This window comes from Macrobrachium nipponense, chromosome 45 (genome assembly GCF_015104395.2).
Source record: "Macrobrachium nipponense isolate FS-2020 chromosome 45, ASM1510439v2, whole genome shotgun sequence".
NCBI lineage: Eukaryota > Metazoa > Arthropoda > Malacostraca > Decapoda > Palaemonidae > Macrobrachium > Macrobrachium nipponense.
In genome coordinates, this window is record NC_061105.1 from 51,452,589 (window position 1) to 51,469,417 (window position 16,829).

Below are 16,829 nucleotides of genomic sequence, written 5' to 3' on the forward strand. Positions count from 1 at the left end.
TCAGGGAAATTAACAAGTCGCCGTCTCAGCTTGCAACGGGTCGCCAGCTGCGCGATGGGTACCGACGGCCAGGAGACACCTGTTAGTAGACAGATATTGGAGGCAGACGATACGTCGAAGGGAGTTACAAGTGGCAAGGTCGCAGGAGGCGATGCGCATCCCTGGCACTACCAGAAGACTGCCGCCCATCGAACTAGGTACCCATGTATGCATACAAAACCAAGCTACCAAGCAATGGGATCGAACGGGCATAGTAACAGAAACAAAGCCCCATCGTCAGTACAACCACCGTCAAGCTTAACGGGAGCGGCAGGCTGTCAAAAAGAAACAGACGACACCTGAGAGTCATCGCTCCGCCTCTGGCACGCCCATGTCCCAGCACGAGTCCTCCGCAAACCATACCCCGACAGAACAGGGGACACGACGCCACACAGGAGCCCAACGTCGTTGATAGGCCCAGAAGAGCCGCTGGTAAACCCAAGTGGCTCAAAGACTTTGTAGAGTGATGTTATTACCTTTTGTATGCAATTGCATCAGGAATTGATATTTCTTTTCAGAGAATTTATGTATTTTATTTCGTTTTTGTGTATGCATCGAGAAGTTAGCTTTAATTTTTTGTTTCTTCTCTTGTCTCATTGATCTAAGGGCATTTTTCCCTTTTATTTTTTTTGTCATGTATAAGAATGTTCTTGAGGGGGGATGTACGATATGTTTTGTATTTTTGTTTTTTCCCCTTTTTATTTTTGCCATGTATAAGTATATTCTTGAGGGGGGATGTACGATATGTTCTTCGGCCATGCGCTGCCCGAGCATGCATCCGTTATTGGCAATTCTGTATACGCTGTTGCGAGTCAGTTGGCTCCCGAGTATCCTGTAATAAAGTCCAGTCTCCAGGACGTTGTGTCATTGCAAACCTAACATAACCATTTATAGCCAGCCTTCCCCAGAACGAGATGCAAAACCAACTTCTTATATTCTTTACTTATTGTGAACGTCCAAATACGCAAAACGCACGAACCTACATTTATACGCGCGTACATTACGTCCATTTTCAAGTTCACTGCACTATATACGAATATTATGATTCGACAGTGTGTTCACTCCTGCAGTCCCTTCCCTTCCTTGCGTGTGTGTTTATGTTGTGTGTGCACGCGCGTGCGCTCGTCAGATGAGTGCGGCGTTCTTGTTCATGTGTATGCTTGTCGTTGGTACTGCACGCCTCTTGTTATTTGCGCGTATGGATCGGTGATTAGAAATACCTGACTTATTCAAGTAAATCTGAAATATAACGAGCCACGACTACCGTACTCATGACATTCATTGTTTCTTAAATAACTGTTCTGCAATAATAATAATAATAATAATAATAATAATAATAATAATAATAATAATAATACAACCTTCGGACAGCTATAAAAATAGTGACTTCAATCATTTCTCTTGGAACAATGCTAATCCTTACTATGTTATTCAGGCCTTAAATTCAAGGCCTGACTTTTGACTCTGTGAATGTTGATTAATTAATAGATTTTTTAGTTTATTAACAAATTCATTTTTTCCCTTTGACAGTCCTCTCGATGGAGCAAGAAAGGCAGTGTGTCCGGATATTTCCTTGCCTCTCGAAATATGGGATGGATCCCAGTGAGTACTATAATTTGAAATATCATTCCTATTAAGCAAATTAAGTAAAACATACAGTAATTCCTCCCTCAATAATCAAGATCAATGAGAAACAATGGATACCCTTCGACAAAGTCGCTCGGTGACATCGGATATCTTGAGTTGTTTCAGTATAAAACCATTTCTAAGTAAGTTTTCAATGAAAGTCATCGCAATTATCATCTCCAACGCCATGCCACGCAAACGGTTTCAGTTGAAATCGCATTATTTAAATGTTAAAATTGTTAGTCATATAGTTGCCTGAACAACATGTTTTCATATGGCATCTGTTGAATGGAGTGGTGTTATAGAACAAGTTTAGTTGTCATTTTTCCAGGTTTGTCATTCGTCAACATCAGAAAGTTTTTGGTCATACTTTCCCAGCCGGAGGCTTTCTAAATGCTTTCCATATAGGGTCAAGTTGGAGAATGTTAAACCAGAGATTTTAACCTTTTAATTATCTTGATACTAATTGCATGTTATGTGGATGTATTCCGAAACACCTGCCCCTCCCCCCAACCAAAACTTACAGTAATATTTTTGTCACAGATGTTGTGAACTTCAGGCAAATCATTGGAAGTTTATGTAAGGAGAATTAGTGGTTCTACCATCTGCCATACGGTACCTTGAAGAAGAAACTTCATGGCTGGCATGATGCGGAAGACCAAACACATTCTCCACTTTTTCGTGAAGTACTTTAGTCACAGGATGGGGAATTGTGCATGATAGTGAGGCCTTTCGTATATAGACAACTGTTTCGAGCATCTTTTACCAAAGTTCTTGTGACTTGTCAGTATGAATGATCCGTTATGTTCAGGGTTTGTCTAATTTTTTTTTTTTTTTTTAAGGCTCGAGAATACTTCTATGTAAATGAACAATGAAAAACGACATCAGTATTACCGATGATTATAATAGGAAATGGTCATGAAAGTGCCTGATCTTCCATCTTATAAAGCAAAGTATGAACACTTTGTTTCAGTGAATGGTGCAGGCGCCAAAGTGCCGGCATGGAGCCATCCTGGTTGGTTTAGAGGAGATTAGTATTGTCAGAGCCTGTATAGTGTATTGGCTTTGTTTTTGTTGTTCAGTTGTTATCCTGACAATTGAAAGGGACTGTAGAGCTTATTATTATTATTATTTTATTGTCTATTTCCTCTTTATTAACCATTTCCTCTCCTGTAACACGACACTGAACAGCATTGGTAGGTCTTTGACACTCATCCTAGTGAATGCTGTTGGTTGTTGTTTATTAGTATTATAGTATTATTATTTTGAGCTGGAGTTTTGAAGAGTTTTTTTTTTATGTAAATGAAAGTAAATTTGACGAATAATATCTTTCGAAGATTTTATGCTCGCTGTATACTACAGTAAAAAAAAAGAATAAAAAAAAATCTCTGCCCTCGGTGGGATTATAAATCTTGGGTTTTTTTTCAAGACCACCGAGATAGAAGGCCTGTTCGATGTTTTGTGACGTAAGCAAGGGTAGTCCGAGCTGCTAGCCCTGACTACACTGCCAGACGAAAGACATGTAAACAAACCCTCGCCAAAATCTATCATTTTTGGTCTGCCAGTTATTAATTTACTTATTTTCTTGTCTACACTAATTAGTACACCAAATAATACTTACTCGAAACACAAGTTATGAGATTAATTTAAAATGCTGAACCAAAACAATTTGTTTAGTTACAATACAGTCTACCAAAGAATAAACAGCAGTGCACAGGTTTACATCACAAAAAAACATGGCTCTTTCTACTTACTATATGTGAATGAAATAATTCTCTCTTACATACAGTCATTATTTTGATTTAAATTTAAATACCAAATAATGACTGTATGTAAGAGAGAATTATTTCATTCACATTTAGTAGAAAGAGCCATGTTTTTTGTGATGTAAACCTATGCACTGTTGTTTATTCTTTGGTAGACTGTATTGTAACTAAACAAATTGTTTTGGTTCAGAGAAATTAACAATATGGGTTTCTACTAACGTTTCATTGAGTAATTGCAATTACTCAATGAAACGTTAGTAGAAACCCATATTGTTAATTGGACAGCTTATCTATTATTTACCTTTTGACATTTAAACGTTTAAATTCATGATTGTCGACCAAATGTAAAATTTTGACATTTGCATCCTGAATAAAAAGGGAGTGATTTTTGCTTGAACGATATATTCATTGGATATTTGTAAAACTAAATGAGCATTTTGTTTCTCAAAGGTGTAGGGAGATAATGCTTTTAATGATATGGTTTATATGAATGTTCACTGAGTAAACATCTATATCATGAAGTTTTTCAAAGGGCTGAATGGTGTATAATGAATTTCGTTTTCCAAATTATTGACATCAAACTGGGGTAACCTCATTGTTTTATTTATAACTTTCTGGTCAAGCCAATTATTCCTGATATATTTTAACAATTTTACTGAAACACACGAAAAAGGGCATTTGTTACTCTGAAATGGGTGAGGATACACTTTAGACAGCTGTGGAATGCTGGGAAAACAGGACATTGCTTTCCCAATGATAGCATTATGATGTTACAATGCAAAACACTGTAAAAATGATTTTTTCTAAGCCTATAATTACCTTCTTCAGTGTGCAGTGCAGAACATCAGCTTTTATGCTTTAATTGGGAATTTGTGCAACTTAACTTTACCTGTTCAACATAAAGTAAAATGCACCTGTTGCAGCTTCACTATAGCCAAAGGCTGAACCAACAATATTTTTGCCTTTATAATGAAAATGTGGTATTAAGTACGTGAGTTTCATCCACCATCAGTATCACTATTTTGTCATTGGGTAGTAATGATTTACATTTACTCTTGATGTACATAAGAAAATTTGAGTCCTTTTTTTTATGATGCTGGGCAGACCTGTTTGAAAAAACACTCTCCTGATGGTACAGTAACTTTGTGGGGAACAGCTATAGGTATAACAAAAACACAATATTTCCAGCTCTGATGAATAATCAAATTTATTCAGTCATAACTAGAGCTAAAATTATTGCCAAAAATTAAATAACTAGTTTATAACAGCAATGCAATATATATTGCAGTGTTAGAAATACATTCAGCAGTATCAGCTCTCTGGAGTTATTGAATATTTGCTTAATGATATTTGTATCATGAACCTCTGTAGGCACCTTGAGCTCTCCTAAGTGACGTACTTCAATGACATGAAAAATGCATGTACTGTACAGTTAGGCTTAGCTGTAGGTAGGGTATTGTGGCATAAGTATGGCTTTTCATTAATCTGTAGTACTGAAGTTTTACCTGTGGAAGAAGAAAGATGGTCTTTTAATATTTTTACGTGTATATATGAGCACTGAAACCTAGTAATGCAATGAGGATAGGTTAGGTTAGGTTAGTGAAATTTCTAATATAGGCTCCTGTTTTAAACCTGTAATCCTTAGAATAATATGCCAGTCTACTTTTTTTCACCCTAACCCATCTAGGCCCAAAAGGTTTGTTCCATACCTTTGACTATTGTCAGTGGAAACTTGCCTATTTCCCCACCACTAGTTAGGCTACACTGGGAGTTCTTTAACTTAGGCTAGCCTATACCTATTCGACTCTGTTAAGCATTGGTTGACATGAATTCCTACTAAAATTCAATGTAGACTAAACCAGTCTTTCTTTATATTGTACCTGACCGTGTTGCTCACAACTCTTACCTAGAATGCAGACTGTATTTATATTGCAGTCGAAAGTCATCCAGAGAGAAAAGTCAAATAGGTAGTACCTGTTGCAGTGAACTTATTGCCGAGTTTATCTGCTTACCACAGTAAGTTCGTCCAAAAAAGAACACTAGATGTATCCACACGGCTTGCTACCTCATGGTGCCATATAAGTTTTTTATGTTCCAGTTCATAAATAAAACAATGGAACCACGAAAGTACCTCATGTCCAAGTGATGTAAGGGAAGGAGAGTTGGAAGTGAGTCGCCAGTCACTCGCGTCGGAGAGTCGGACTACCAGGGTCGACGTCATCACGTCATGACATCACATCGAACAGGCCTTCTATCTCGGTGGTCTTGGTTTCCTTTGACTCATTTCTCAATATGGTGACATGTCATAGACTGTTAGATGTCAAAGATTCTTTTAATTATATGAAATTATCAAAATTCTTCCATGTTAGCACTAAAACCATTCAGGTATCATTCTGTATTAATAATCTATATTATTTTATTTGTCTATTAAACTAATTCTATATTGAAAAATAGAAAATTATGTAGATGGAGTATATCTAAACATTCATCTAGCTTAGACTTGAGATGTCTACTGTCTACAAGTTTCTGTGTAGAAACGTGTTTTTTGATACATAAACATTTTGAAAATCATGTTTCTCTTTGCTCTCGACATGAAGCTTCAAATCCAATATGACTACTAATCCAAGCCATAACTTTTCTCTTGTTCGTCTTAATTATTATTTTTGTTTAATCTCGTTTCTCTTTTCTGTCTTAACAGGTGGGCACGTCCTTGTTTGCAAGTAACATCGGATCAGGGCACTTCATAGGACTCGCTGGAGCAGGAGCAGCTTCAGGAATTGCTGCCCATGGATATGAACAAGGGGTAACTATAGTATATCTAATTAGTAGTCATTTCCCAGAGCATGAAGCTTTGGTTTCACTCAAATGTACAATAGAATGGCACATTTTTTCGCACTCGTAAATCTCTCATTTGTTTTCTAAGGAGAAAAGGGCTATAAATGGCTTCTCCAACATGGTTTTACTAGAATAAATAATACAAGTGTATCTGGAATCTTGCAATTAGATCATAGAGTAGAGTTGGTTCCTTGCCTGGCAAAACAAAAAGACTTAGTTTTGCAGAGGTTAAGTTCCTCTCGTGCTTTCCTTCGTAGGCTATGATATTATATGGTGAGACTTAGTTTTTGCACAGGTTAAGTTACTCTTTGCTCCTCTTCCTAGGCCATATATGGACTGGTGCTCCTGGGATGGTTTTTTGTGCCCGTGTACCTCGCCTCCGAAGTTTATACAATGCCTGAGTACCTCAGATTTCGATTTGGTGGCCAAAGGATCAGAGTCTACTTGTCCTGCTTATCCCTTGCACTCTCAATATTTACTAAAATTGCTGTAAGTATTGTAGACTATTTTTTTAAAGGAAATTAAATGCACTCTTGTAATATCAAATGAGTTTAGCATTAAATTACTTTGTTACTTATGTTACTTAATTTTTTTATAATAATTATATAAAAGTTTTCATGACTATGTATATGTAAATTTTCCAAATGAAGTGAAATGACAAAAGGAAAATTGTAAAACTATACTATATACACTGAAAAAAATTGTGATAAGAGGAATAGGTGTGAATAAACTTGGAGCAAAGGTTGATAACCAATACTAACAACAATTCATTAAATTAAATGGTTGCAAAGAAGGAATTAGGGTGAAACTCAAATTATCACACATACAAGATATGCAGACCTTGGCTTAGGACAAGGTTGTAGCATATGGTCTTTAAAAGAGCTCACTTTTGCCATCATGTGCGGTTGTAGCCTATTTTTTACCATCTTACATGTAAATAGGATAGTCAAGACATGGTTTATTACTGTCTTCTTATACATATCCTGATCATGTACATGTACTACATACATTCAAATGTATGTATACACATGCTATGATATTTCCAACATTCATATTTATGTTGATAATTTGTCAACTTATTTATTGTTTATTTTATAATTCTCATATGTAATATACACTGATGTATCAAACTTACAACTGAAATTCTAATGACCTATGGAGCTCAGCATTGTCTGTCTTAAAGATATCAGGCATACCACCAGATTTTCAGTAATCAATTTGCCCTGTGTTTGCCATTCCCTGGGAAATCTTTCTGCTCCAGAAAATGGAAATTAACATTTCCCCATCTTCCTCGTATCTTTTAAACAGGCTGACCTGTATGCAGGTGCACTATTCATCCAACTTTCACTAAATAAGAACTCAGGCCTGTGGCTGTACATATGTGTACTATTTTTGTTAGTTGTTGCTGCTATTTTCACTATTGTTGGGGGCCTCACAACAGTTGTTTACACAGATCTTGTTCAGACTGTCCTTATGGTTTGTGGATCTCTGATTCTGATGATCATTTGTAAGTATGTACAAACATCTATACATTTTTTAAAATTTGTGTATAGTACAGTGTATGTTCTAAGTTTGTAAAATGATACTAGTACTTCAAAAATTAGACTACATAATTCAGTACTTTTATATAAAGGAGATTAAATGAACTTCAATGAATGCAGTTAATTAGATCTATTCTTTTCATTTTAATTATCAAGTGAATGTTCTTGTGGAATATGTTATGTGTAGTTTCATCTTTTGTTCTATTGATATTAAATACATATCTGACAATACAATTGAATTTGATTAGAAACTTGACACAGGTAATATAGCATAATCATAAGATATTTGAACATAAAGTCTTTGTAACTTATTTTGTAAATAATGAATTTATTTAACACTGAATGGCCATAGCCTTCAATGCTGTGGGGGGCTACAGTGGACTGGTGGAGAAGTACCCATATGCTGTGGCTTCCATCAGGGGCAAAGATGCCCTCAACAGAAGTTGTGGGCAACCCCCAGAAGATTTCATGAGTCTGTTGAGGACGACTGACTCCACGAAGAGTGAATATCCTTGGACTGGCATGACTTTTGGACTGGCAATCATACAAGTTTGGTATTGGTGTACTGAACAGGTAGGTAAAATGTTTGTCCTTTTTTTATCCTCAAATCCAAATATCAGACATTGTCAGTGTCCTAAACTGCTTGTTTAACTAGAATGTGTATTTACCTTTCTTTTCTTTTTTTTTTACAATGTAATTTTGAGTTTTTAAAGATAGTGTTTTGTATCGAAATATTATATCACAATAAGTAAAAATGCAAGTTTGTTGATTTTTAAGGGAACAATATACATATACTTACAGTAGACTTGACACTGCAGCAGAAAACAGTATTACTTATTAAGTGGATTTTCTAAAGTAAAAAGTCAAAGTATGACAAAGTATGAAAAAATCGCAAATAAAGTAGCTGAAAAGGAAATGCTATAAGAATACAGTCATGTACTGCATAGCTAAGAATTGAATGACAGAATGATAAGTTTATGGTATAAAAGCTATTCCAAATGATAGTGCTGTAGTATTAAAATATTTTACATAGGATACTTGATACAGGAATTTCATATAGAGGGTGTACAGTATTGATTTTTTTTAAAACCTGCTCATTTTGTTGCAATTATGCTACGTCACTATGTCTTGTAAAGAAAATCAAAGCAGCCGTGGTACCACCTGAGCATTGTGCTTACTTTTTAAAGTATGAAACAGAGTCTTTGATAAAGGAAATCTAGTGCTGCTATGTAATTGGAGTATCTCCTTATATTGATTGTTTCTCAGAACAAGTCCTGTTAAATGTTGTTCCCACTACAAAACAGTTTTTTGTCGTGTTGTGATTGTAGTGTAGCTACTGTTAGCTTATAAAATCTTACTGTGATGAAAAGGCAACTAAATCTTTAAGCTACACATACATTTCAGTGTAACTATTTGGTTAATTTTATCATGTAACTAACCGAGTTTCATATAATTTTTTTTTCTTAATTTGAAAGGTGATTGTTCAACGAACCTTGGCAAGCAGAAGTGTTTTGCATGCCAAGGGAGGAACAATTTTGGCAGCCTATTTGAAGTTCCTGCCTTTGTGGGTGATGGTGTTTCCTGGCATGGCAGCCCGGATATTGTTTACTGACCGTGTTGCCTGTGCTGACCCTGAGCAGTGTCTGGCCATTTGTGGCAGTCCCAAAGGATGCACAAACTCTGCTTATGCTGAACTGGTGCTAAATCTCCTGCCTGTCGGTATGTTAGTAGATTAGTTCCTTGACTGCATTTATGTTGAAGAGATTAATCCTCAACCTAAAGGTATTATTAAACCATTTCAATTGGTAGACAGAAGTAATAGCTAGGACTCTAGAGCTTCTCTAAGTACAAAGCACTGCAGAATAACGGCTTAGAAAGTGTCATTTGGTAAGGACAGAAATGGGATAGTTATAAAGCAGGAAGCCATAGCAGTGGGAAGAGGTATATAGGTAATAAGCAAAGTAAAATTCCACTCCATCTCATCAGTCTGTGACCCTGAGACTCCTTTCCCTTGCAACCAAGAGGAACTTTTTTGGCAGAATCTATACAGATATCTGTTGAATGAGAATGTTATGGAATAAGAAGGCCATGACACATGGGTGGACAAAACAAAACAGTAGTTTGTATCTATGGAACGCAGAATCAGAGGAATTTATTTCCGGTGATAGAAATCAATTTCTTGATAAAATGTGGGTCGGATTCCACAATAAACTGTAGGTCCCGTTGCTAGGTAACCAATTGGTTCCTAGCCACGTAAAAATATCTATTTCTTCGGGCCAGCCATAGGAGAGCTGTTAATCAGCTCAGTGGTCTGGTAAAACTAAGATATACTTAACTTATATATATGGAGGTCAGGGGTAGAAAAAGATGGTTTATAGCTATACCAGAGGTCTTTCAGAGTCTAATTTTAGGCATCTTGCAACATGTCAGCAATGAAGGAAACCACTTGGAGGTTGAAAAAGCAGACCTGAAATCTTGAACATTAAGACAACCAAGAACAACACCCAGGAGAATTCCTGGGAACTGACAGATGCCCACTAGAACGAGTTAGAAGTCGTACCTGGAATGAAAACTGCAGTTGTAATTTGTGATTTGGCACTCTGCTTCTCTGCCTTTTAGTGTAGTAGATGCAAATTTGTGTGTTTGATTTATTGTTACATATTTCTTTGTGGCACTACCTCCCTTGCCAAAGCCTCTGACTGGTATTTTCACATTTTACCATTCAAATAGGTTTTTTTAATTTGTTTATAAAGTATGTAGTACTAATCATGATGAAGACCTCCAAATGCCATATATGAGGGGAAAGTCATTACATAGAAAGGAAATCAGTAATCAGAATATCAGGGAATTATTTCTTATACAAAATGTTTATCAAAAATTCCCAATCCTTAAAATGTTTGGAAAGGTTATAATGATTATTATTTGTTCCGACACGTAATACTAACCCTCGGTCCTTTACATATGTAATGTACTTCAGTGCAGCTGGAACAAGTCGTAAGCTTTCGAACAAGGTGGTTCGGTAGTTAACTGCTTGTCCAATAGTCGGGAGTCCCGCCCGACTGGGAGGTAAACATTCACTTTGCTTTCGGCCGCCAACGGAGCAAGACGTGTGTTCGCCTCTCTGCCCGCCATTGTCGTTTGCTTTCGCCTTCGCTTTACAAAGCCTACTTTGTGTGTATGATATAGCTTGATAGTACTTGGGTGATTGTAAGTACTATTGTTGCCTTTTTTCTTCATTATTGTGTATATTGCTGTCTTGTGTCGAGATGAGCGGCCATGAGACAGAGAGACAACCCCCCGCCCCCAGTCAGCTGCAGATTGTGCCCTGGTGGAGGGCCGTAGGTGTGGGGCCTTCAGATCATTGGAGGATGTTGACCCTCACGAATTGTGTACTTGGTGTCGAGGGCAAGAGTGCTCTTGTGCCAACACGTGTAATTTGTGTATCTTAGTCGGAGAGGCAGTGGGAGCGATATGAGGGGAGGAGGAAGGCACATAAGCCGGCCAATGTGTCGTCGGGGGGCTCTCCAGCGACACCATTGGTTACGAACATGTCTCCTTCTTTCCTTCCGCCATGTCAGCTCCCGTGTATGGCTCCTTACCCTTTGGGGGGTGTGTCGCGGTCTGATTCTTCACTCGATCTGTCGAGTGTAGAAGAGGGGGCGTGGCACCCCGACGTTTAGCTGTACTCAGGGTCTTACGTTCGCTCGGGATGGGAACGCCCCCCCCCCCCCCCCCCCCCCCCCCCCCCCCCCCCCCCCCCCCCCCCCCCCCCCCCCCCCCCCCCCCCTCACCCCCCCCCACCCCCCCCCGGGTTGCGAGCAGGAACCTCCCCCACTAACCCGTCTCTTGCCTCCTCAGGTATGCCTGCCGCTACGGGTGGTGATCTCGAGCAGGTCTGGTACTCGCTTGGACTCCCGGGCACACCGAGTATTCAGGGGCTGCTGTTTCACTTGGCGGCTCAGGGTTCCAGGCCGGTGACGCATGGACCAGAGACGTCGACGACAACAACGGTGTCGACGCCTGGGTATGCCGCTTCTCCCCACCTGGTCTACACCCAGCACATGGCGATAGTAACACCTACAGCTGCAATCCAGGCCCCGCTGCCGTGCTTGCCGAGGAAGGAGACGACCCCACCGCCTGGTTTTGCTGCCCTCGCCCCAGCCCCTGACTTCTAGTGTCCCCAAGAGTTCCCCGCTCGACCTGCTGCCAGTTCCTGTTGCCGCTGCCCCCGTGCCAGTTCCTGCCGTCGTCGCTCCAGCCCGTGGTGTTGCTGCTCCCACCACAGGTCCCTCCGGACAGGTGCAGCTGGACCCTGTTGCTTCGGCAACTGCCCCAGCTCCGTCCTGGATGGAGGACCTGATGGTAGTCCTGAGGAAGCTGACGAAGAAGAAGAGGAAGGTGTCGTTGTCTTCGTTGTCGTCTGCAGCCGCCTCTTCCCCTTCGACTTCCAAGGCCCCACAGCTGAGGAAGAAGAAGGTGGCCTCCTCCCCCCCTAAGAAGTCTCGCTCAGAGACCTCTAATGGTCTGTCCCACTCCAGTGGGACAGTTGGGGCTTCTGCTGGTCCTCCTGTTCCTTCGGGAACGGGGTCCGTCTCTCCTTCTGCAAGGAAGAAGAAGACGGGGACCGAGGGGTATCAGCTACCACCGGTACCTCTTCTCCTGGCGCCAGAGGCTCTGCCTCGGCATCGGGAACAGTCTCGGCCCCTCGTTCACGAGGAATACCGAGTGTACGGTCACCCACGGGTGACCGTACAGCCAGGGTCCAGGCAGCTGAGCCTGCTCGCTGCCAGGACCCAGGCACGGAGCAGGAGACTGGTGGCAGTCGCTCAGGCGACTCCTGCCAGACCGGCGATCCCCCAGTCCCCAGGGTTGACGCGACGGTCCCACCAGACCGTACGAGGGCTGAGGCAAGGAAGAGGTCCCCCCGGTCGTCAGGCCCAGTCTCGGCTGGGCCAGGTACCATGACGCCATGAGGACGGGCCACGCTCCCACTGCGACAGTGGACTCTACCGGTGGTCTCCTGACCATCGCTCCCACCGGGACTAGACGGATAGGTTGACAGGTAGCAGCTCTCCTGACGCTCGGGACCATCGCTACTGTTCTCGGTCCAGTGGTTCTCCCCAGGGAGACTGCGGGACTAGGCCTGCAGCTCGATGGTCACTGCAGGTTGGCGATCACCTGCAGCCCCCCCCCAGCACACCGGCTCTGCTGGTGGGCAGGGGGGATGCGTCAGGTCTGCCTCTCCTATCCCTTCAACCTCCTTGGGCTACACTGGGAGGAGCGAGGTGATAAGGAGCGACCGCGAGGAGTGCGCTCCTCACGGTCCCTCCACGAGGGCCTATAAACCTGGCACAGTCTTGGGATCGACCAGATCGTACGCCCACGTGGTTGGAGGAGACCAAGAGGGGTCTGCTGTGGTTCCTCCTGTGGAAGGAGGAGGATCTCAGGAAGTGTTCTCCCTGGATGGACTTGAGGGTCCATCTCCCCTGGACGCGGTCACTCCCGAGATCCAGAGGTCGTTTGCAGAGTTCATCGCGCTGATTCGTCAGCACAATGACCTCGGGGAAGGATCAGTGCTCCCTCCTTCCGAGCCTACATCAAGGCTGGAGTCGTTCTGGGGGCCCAAGAAGGAACCCAGGATGATGGTGGGTCTGCCCCGATCAGCCTTGGCCGACAGTGTGTTGGGCCAGGTGAACTCCCTTGTCTCTGGACAGGAGGGTTCGCTTAGGTCTGGCAGGTCGTCCAAGCTGCTTCCCCCTCCTCTACCACGACAGAGGCGGTTCTATGTGCCATCGGAGGACCCGTTGCCGCCCAAACAGGTTAACCCGGAGCTAGCTAGGCTAACCCCGGGGGTGTCTTCAACACCTGCTGGCGGAGAACCTCGCAGCAAGAAGCACTGGCTTTGGAAGCGACTGCCATGGTAGCGTTCCAAGCAATCTCCTGGCTGGACCTGTGATCCCTCAATGTGTCCAGGGTTGCGGCCTCCTAGGGAAACATCACTCCCGAAGGAGACCCGGCTTCTGGGAGACTGTGTCAGTCTGGAGGTAGGGCTATCTCCTACCTCGTAAGAGGAGTGCATCTCTACACTTCTCCCCCCCCCCCCCCCCCCCCCCCCCCCCCCCCCCCCCCCCCCGAGATGCTGCTGTTCTCAGACGCATTGACTGAGGGATGGGGCACACACCTGGAGGAGATGCTGACTGCAGGTGTGTGGGATCATCATGACAATCACCTTCCCATCAACATCCTGGAGCTCAAGGCAGCGTTCCTCGCTCTCCAAGAGTTCCGGGAATGGGTGATGGGACACTCAGTGGTGTTGATGAGTGACAACACCATGGTATTAGCATACGTCAATAAACAGGGGGGCCTAGTGTCCCTCCTGTTGCACCAGTTGACGATGCAGGTGCACGAGTGGGCCGTAGCTCACTCGGTAGAGCTGTCAGCCAGATACATTCCAGGCAAGAGGAACGTAGTGGCAGACAAGCTCAGCCGTCGGAATCAGGTAATAGGGACCGAATGGTCCCTTCACCCAGACGTGGCGGAAAGGCTCTTCGACCTGTCGTGGATCTGTTCGCCACCCGGCACAACAGGAAACTCGAGGTTTTCTTCTCAGTTGTGCTGGACCCCTGGGCAGCTGCAGAGGATGCTCTTCAACATCCGTGGGACAAACTCTTCGTCTACGCCTTTCCCTGTTCTGTCTGATTCGCAAGGTGATGCAGGGTGCTGGTCACCGCGAATCTTCGGATGATTCTGGTGGCACCCAAATGGCCCCAGGCCGTTTGGTATCGGGACCTGCTGGCTCTGCTTGCTGAGGCACCGAGAGAGATACCCCCCTGGCACAACCTCCTGTGCTAACCACACGTGGAATGGTATTACCGAGCGGTTTGGTCCCTGTCTCTTCACGGCTGGCTGTTATCCACTATCTCTTGCGAGCGAGAGGCTTTTCTCGCCGAGCTGCAACAGAGATGGCTGGGTACCTCAGGCAGTCCTCTGCAGCAGTGTACCAGGGGAAGTGGTCCGTCTTCTGTGGTTGGTGTCATGGATGGAGTCTCTCTCCACTCAGAGCCACTCTTCAGCAGATAGCGGATTTCCTCGTCTTCCTTCACCGAGAGAAGCTCCTCTCTGTTTCTGCAGTTAAAGGCTACAGAGCCGCCTTAAGCTGCGGGGAATGGACATTTCCACCTCCATGGAAATCTCCCTCCTGATGAAGAGCTTCAAGAGCTCTTGCCCACCCAGGGAACTCAGGCCCCCGGGGTGGGATGTGACTCTCGTCCTTATGAGTTTGACTCGGAGACCCTTCGAGCCACTCCGAGAGTCGTCAGACAGGGATCTGACCCTCAAGACCGTCTTTCTGCTGGCCCTGGCATCGGTGAAGAGAGTAGGGGGAACTGCATGGTCTTTCTTTTGATGTAAAGCACACGAGGGGATGGGGATCGGTGACGCTCGATTTTGTCCCAGACTTCGTAGCAAAGACTCGGAACCCTTCGGTCCCTGACGACCAGTTTGAGTCATTCACGATCCCCTCCCTGAAGGACTTCACCAACAACGATGCGGATGAGATGCTGCTTTGTCCTGTGAGGGCGCTACAGCACTATTTAAAGAGAACTCGCCACCTCAGGCCTGAGTGTCGATGCCTCTTTGTTAGCACCGGGGTTACCAAGAAGGAAGTGTCCATGAACACTCTTTCTTTCTGGCTTCGCGAGGTGATCAGGAAGGCGTACGCTTCGGATAGGAGTGATGACACCGGTACCCTTCGTCCGAGAGCCCAAGAAGTCAGAGGTATTGTTCCAACCCTTGCGTTCTGCAAGAACTTGTCCGTGGCACAGGTGCTGAAGGCAGGGGTTTGGGCCAGCCAGACCACCTTCACATTTTTGTACCTCCGGGATATTACCCACAGGTCCTTGGACACATTTTTCTCGGGACCCGTGGTGGCTGCTCAACAAATTGTGTAGATTACCCAGCTCCCTCGCCGGACAAGATAGCATCGCATCCTTGTGGGACTGCGTGAGTGGACGAGTGAATGAGAGTGTGACTGGCTTCTCTTCCTCCTCTTTTCTCTCCTCTACCTGTGGGCAGAGGGTTGCGGTCGTCACTACGCTGGACAGGAGGCCGATGCAGGTAAGCTCCGTCCTATCCCTTTCACTAGGGATAGGAGCGGCAAGGGAGAAGTGGACGCCAACAAGAGACAAACCCAAGACCTTATATTTGGCTCTTGCGTAGGAACTAGTTCTTGCTTGCTATTCATAAGGGGCACGCTTGCCTCCCTCTTATGAATTTGGTCCAGAGGTCTGACCACTGATCCTGCGGTGCACACCCCGATCAGTTGGGCAGAGGCTAGGATCCCTCCCTCTGCTCTTATGACCAGGGAGGGAACCAAGGTCGGACGAACACCAGTCTGTTCATAAGATTCAGATTCCACCCACCAATAAGCGAGTCTTCCATATGTAAAGGACCGAGGGTTTGTATTACGTGTCGGAACAAATCACAATTTGTCGTAAATTGTATTTTTCCTAATTATACAAACCTGAGGTCCTTTACACATTGTCCCACCTCATGCCACCCCTCACTCTGTTCCTGGGCCTAAAGCAAAGTGAATGTTTACCTCCCAGTCGGGCAGGACTCCCGACTATCGGACAAGCAGTTAACTACCGAACCTTGTTCGAAAGCTTATGACCGGTTCCAGCTGCACTGAAGTACATTTCATATGTAAAGGACCTCAGGTTTGTATACAGTTAGGAGAAATACAATTTACGACAAATTGTGATTTTTCACTTAGGGTTCAGAGGCCTAATGGTGGCTGTAATGATGGCTGCCCTCATGTCTTCCCTAACATCAGTTTTCAATTCAGCCTCTACAATTTTCACAATTGACCTCTGGACATTATTGAGGAAGAAGATTTGCCTGAATAAGTTTGGGAATTCAAAGCCAACAGAAAAAGAACTAATCATTGTTGGACGTCTCTTCGTTATTTTGATGGTCATTGCCTCTGTTCTCTGGATTCCCATAATACAGTAAGTAATTTTTA

At 43.6% G+C, this 16,829-nt stretch overlaps 1 protein-coding gene across 2 annotated transcripts in view; it reads left to right on the plus strand.

Moving 5' to 3' along the window:
- The window catches only part of LOC135214511 (sodium/mannose cotransporter SLC5A10-like), a 69,634-nt gene that overhangs the window by 6,732 nt on the left and 46,073 nt on the right, over positions 1 to 16,829 (plus strand). The window contains exons 2-8 of one of the 2 annotated variants that reach the window (XM_064248883.1): positions 1,570 to 1,641; positions 6,130 to 6,234; positions 6,591 to 6,755; positions 7,575 to 7,773; positions 8,160 to 8,380; positions 9,283 to 9,526; positions 16,581 to 16,815. In XM_064248883.1, coding sequence (XP_064104953.1) covers positions 1,570 to 1,641; positions 6,130 to 6,234; positions 6,591 to 6,755; positions 7,575 to 7,773; positions 8,160 to 8,380; positions 9,283 to 9,526; positions 16,581 to 16,815 — 1,241 coding nt within the window. The remainder of the gene's footprint in view (positions 1 to 1,569; positions 1,642 to 6,129; positions 6,235 to 6,590; positions 6,756 to 7,574; positions 7,774 to 8,159; positions 8,381 to 9,282; positions 9,527 to 16,580; positions 16,816 to 16,829) is intronic. The other variant, XM_064248884.1, reaches the window with a different exon arrangement.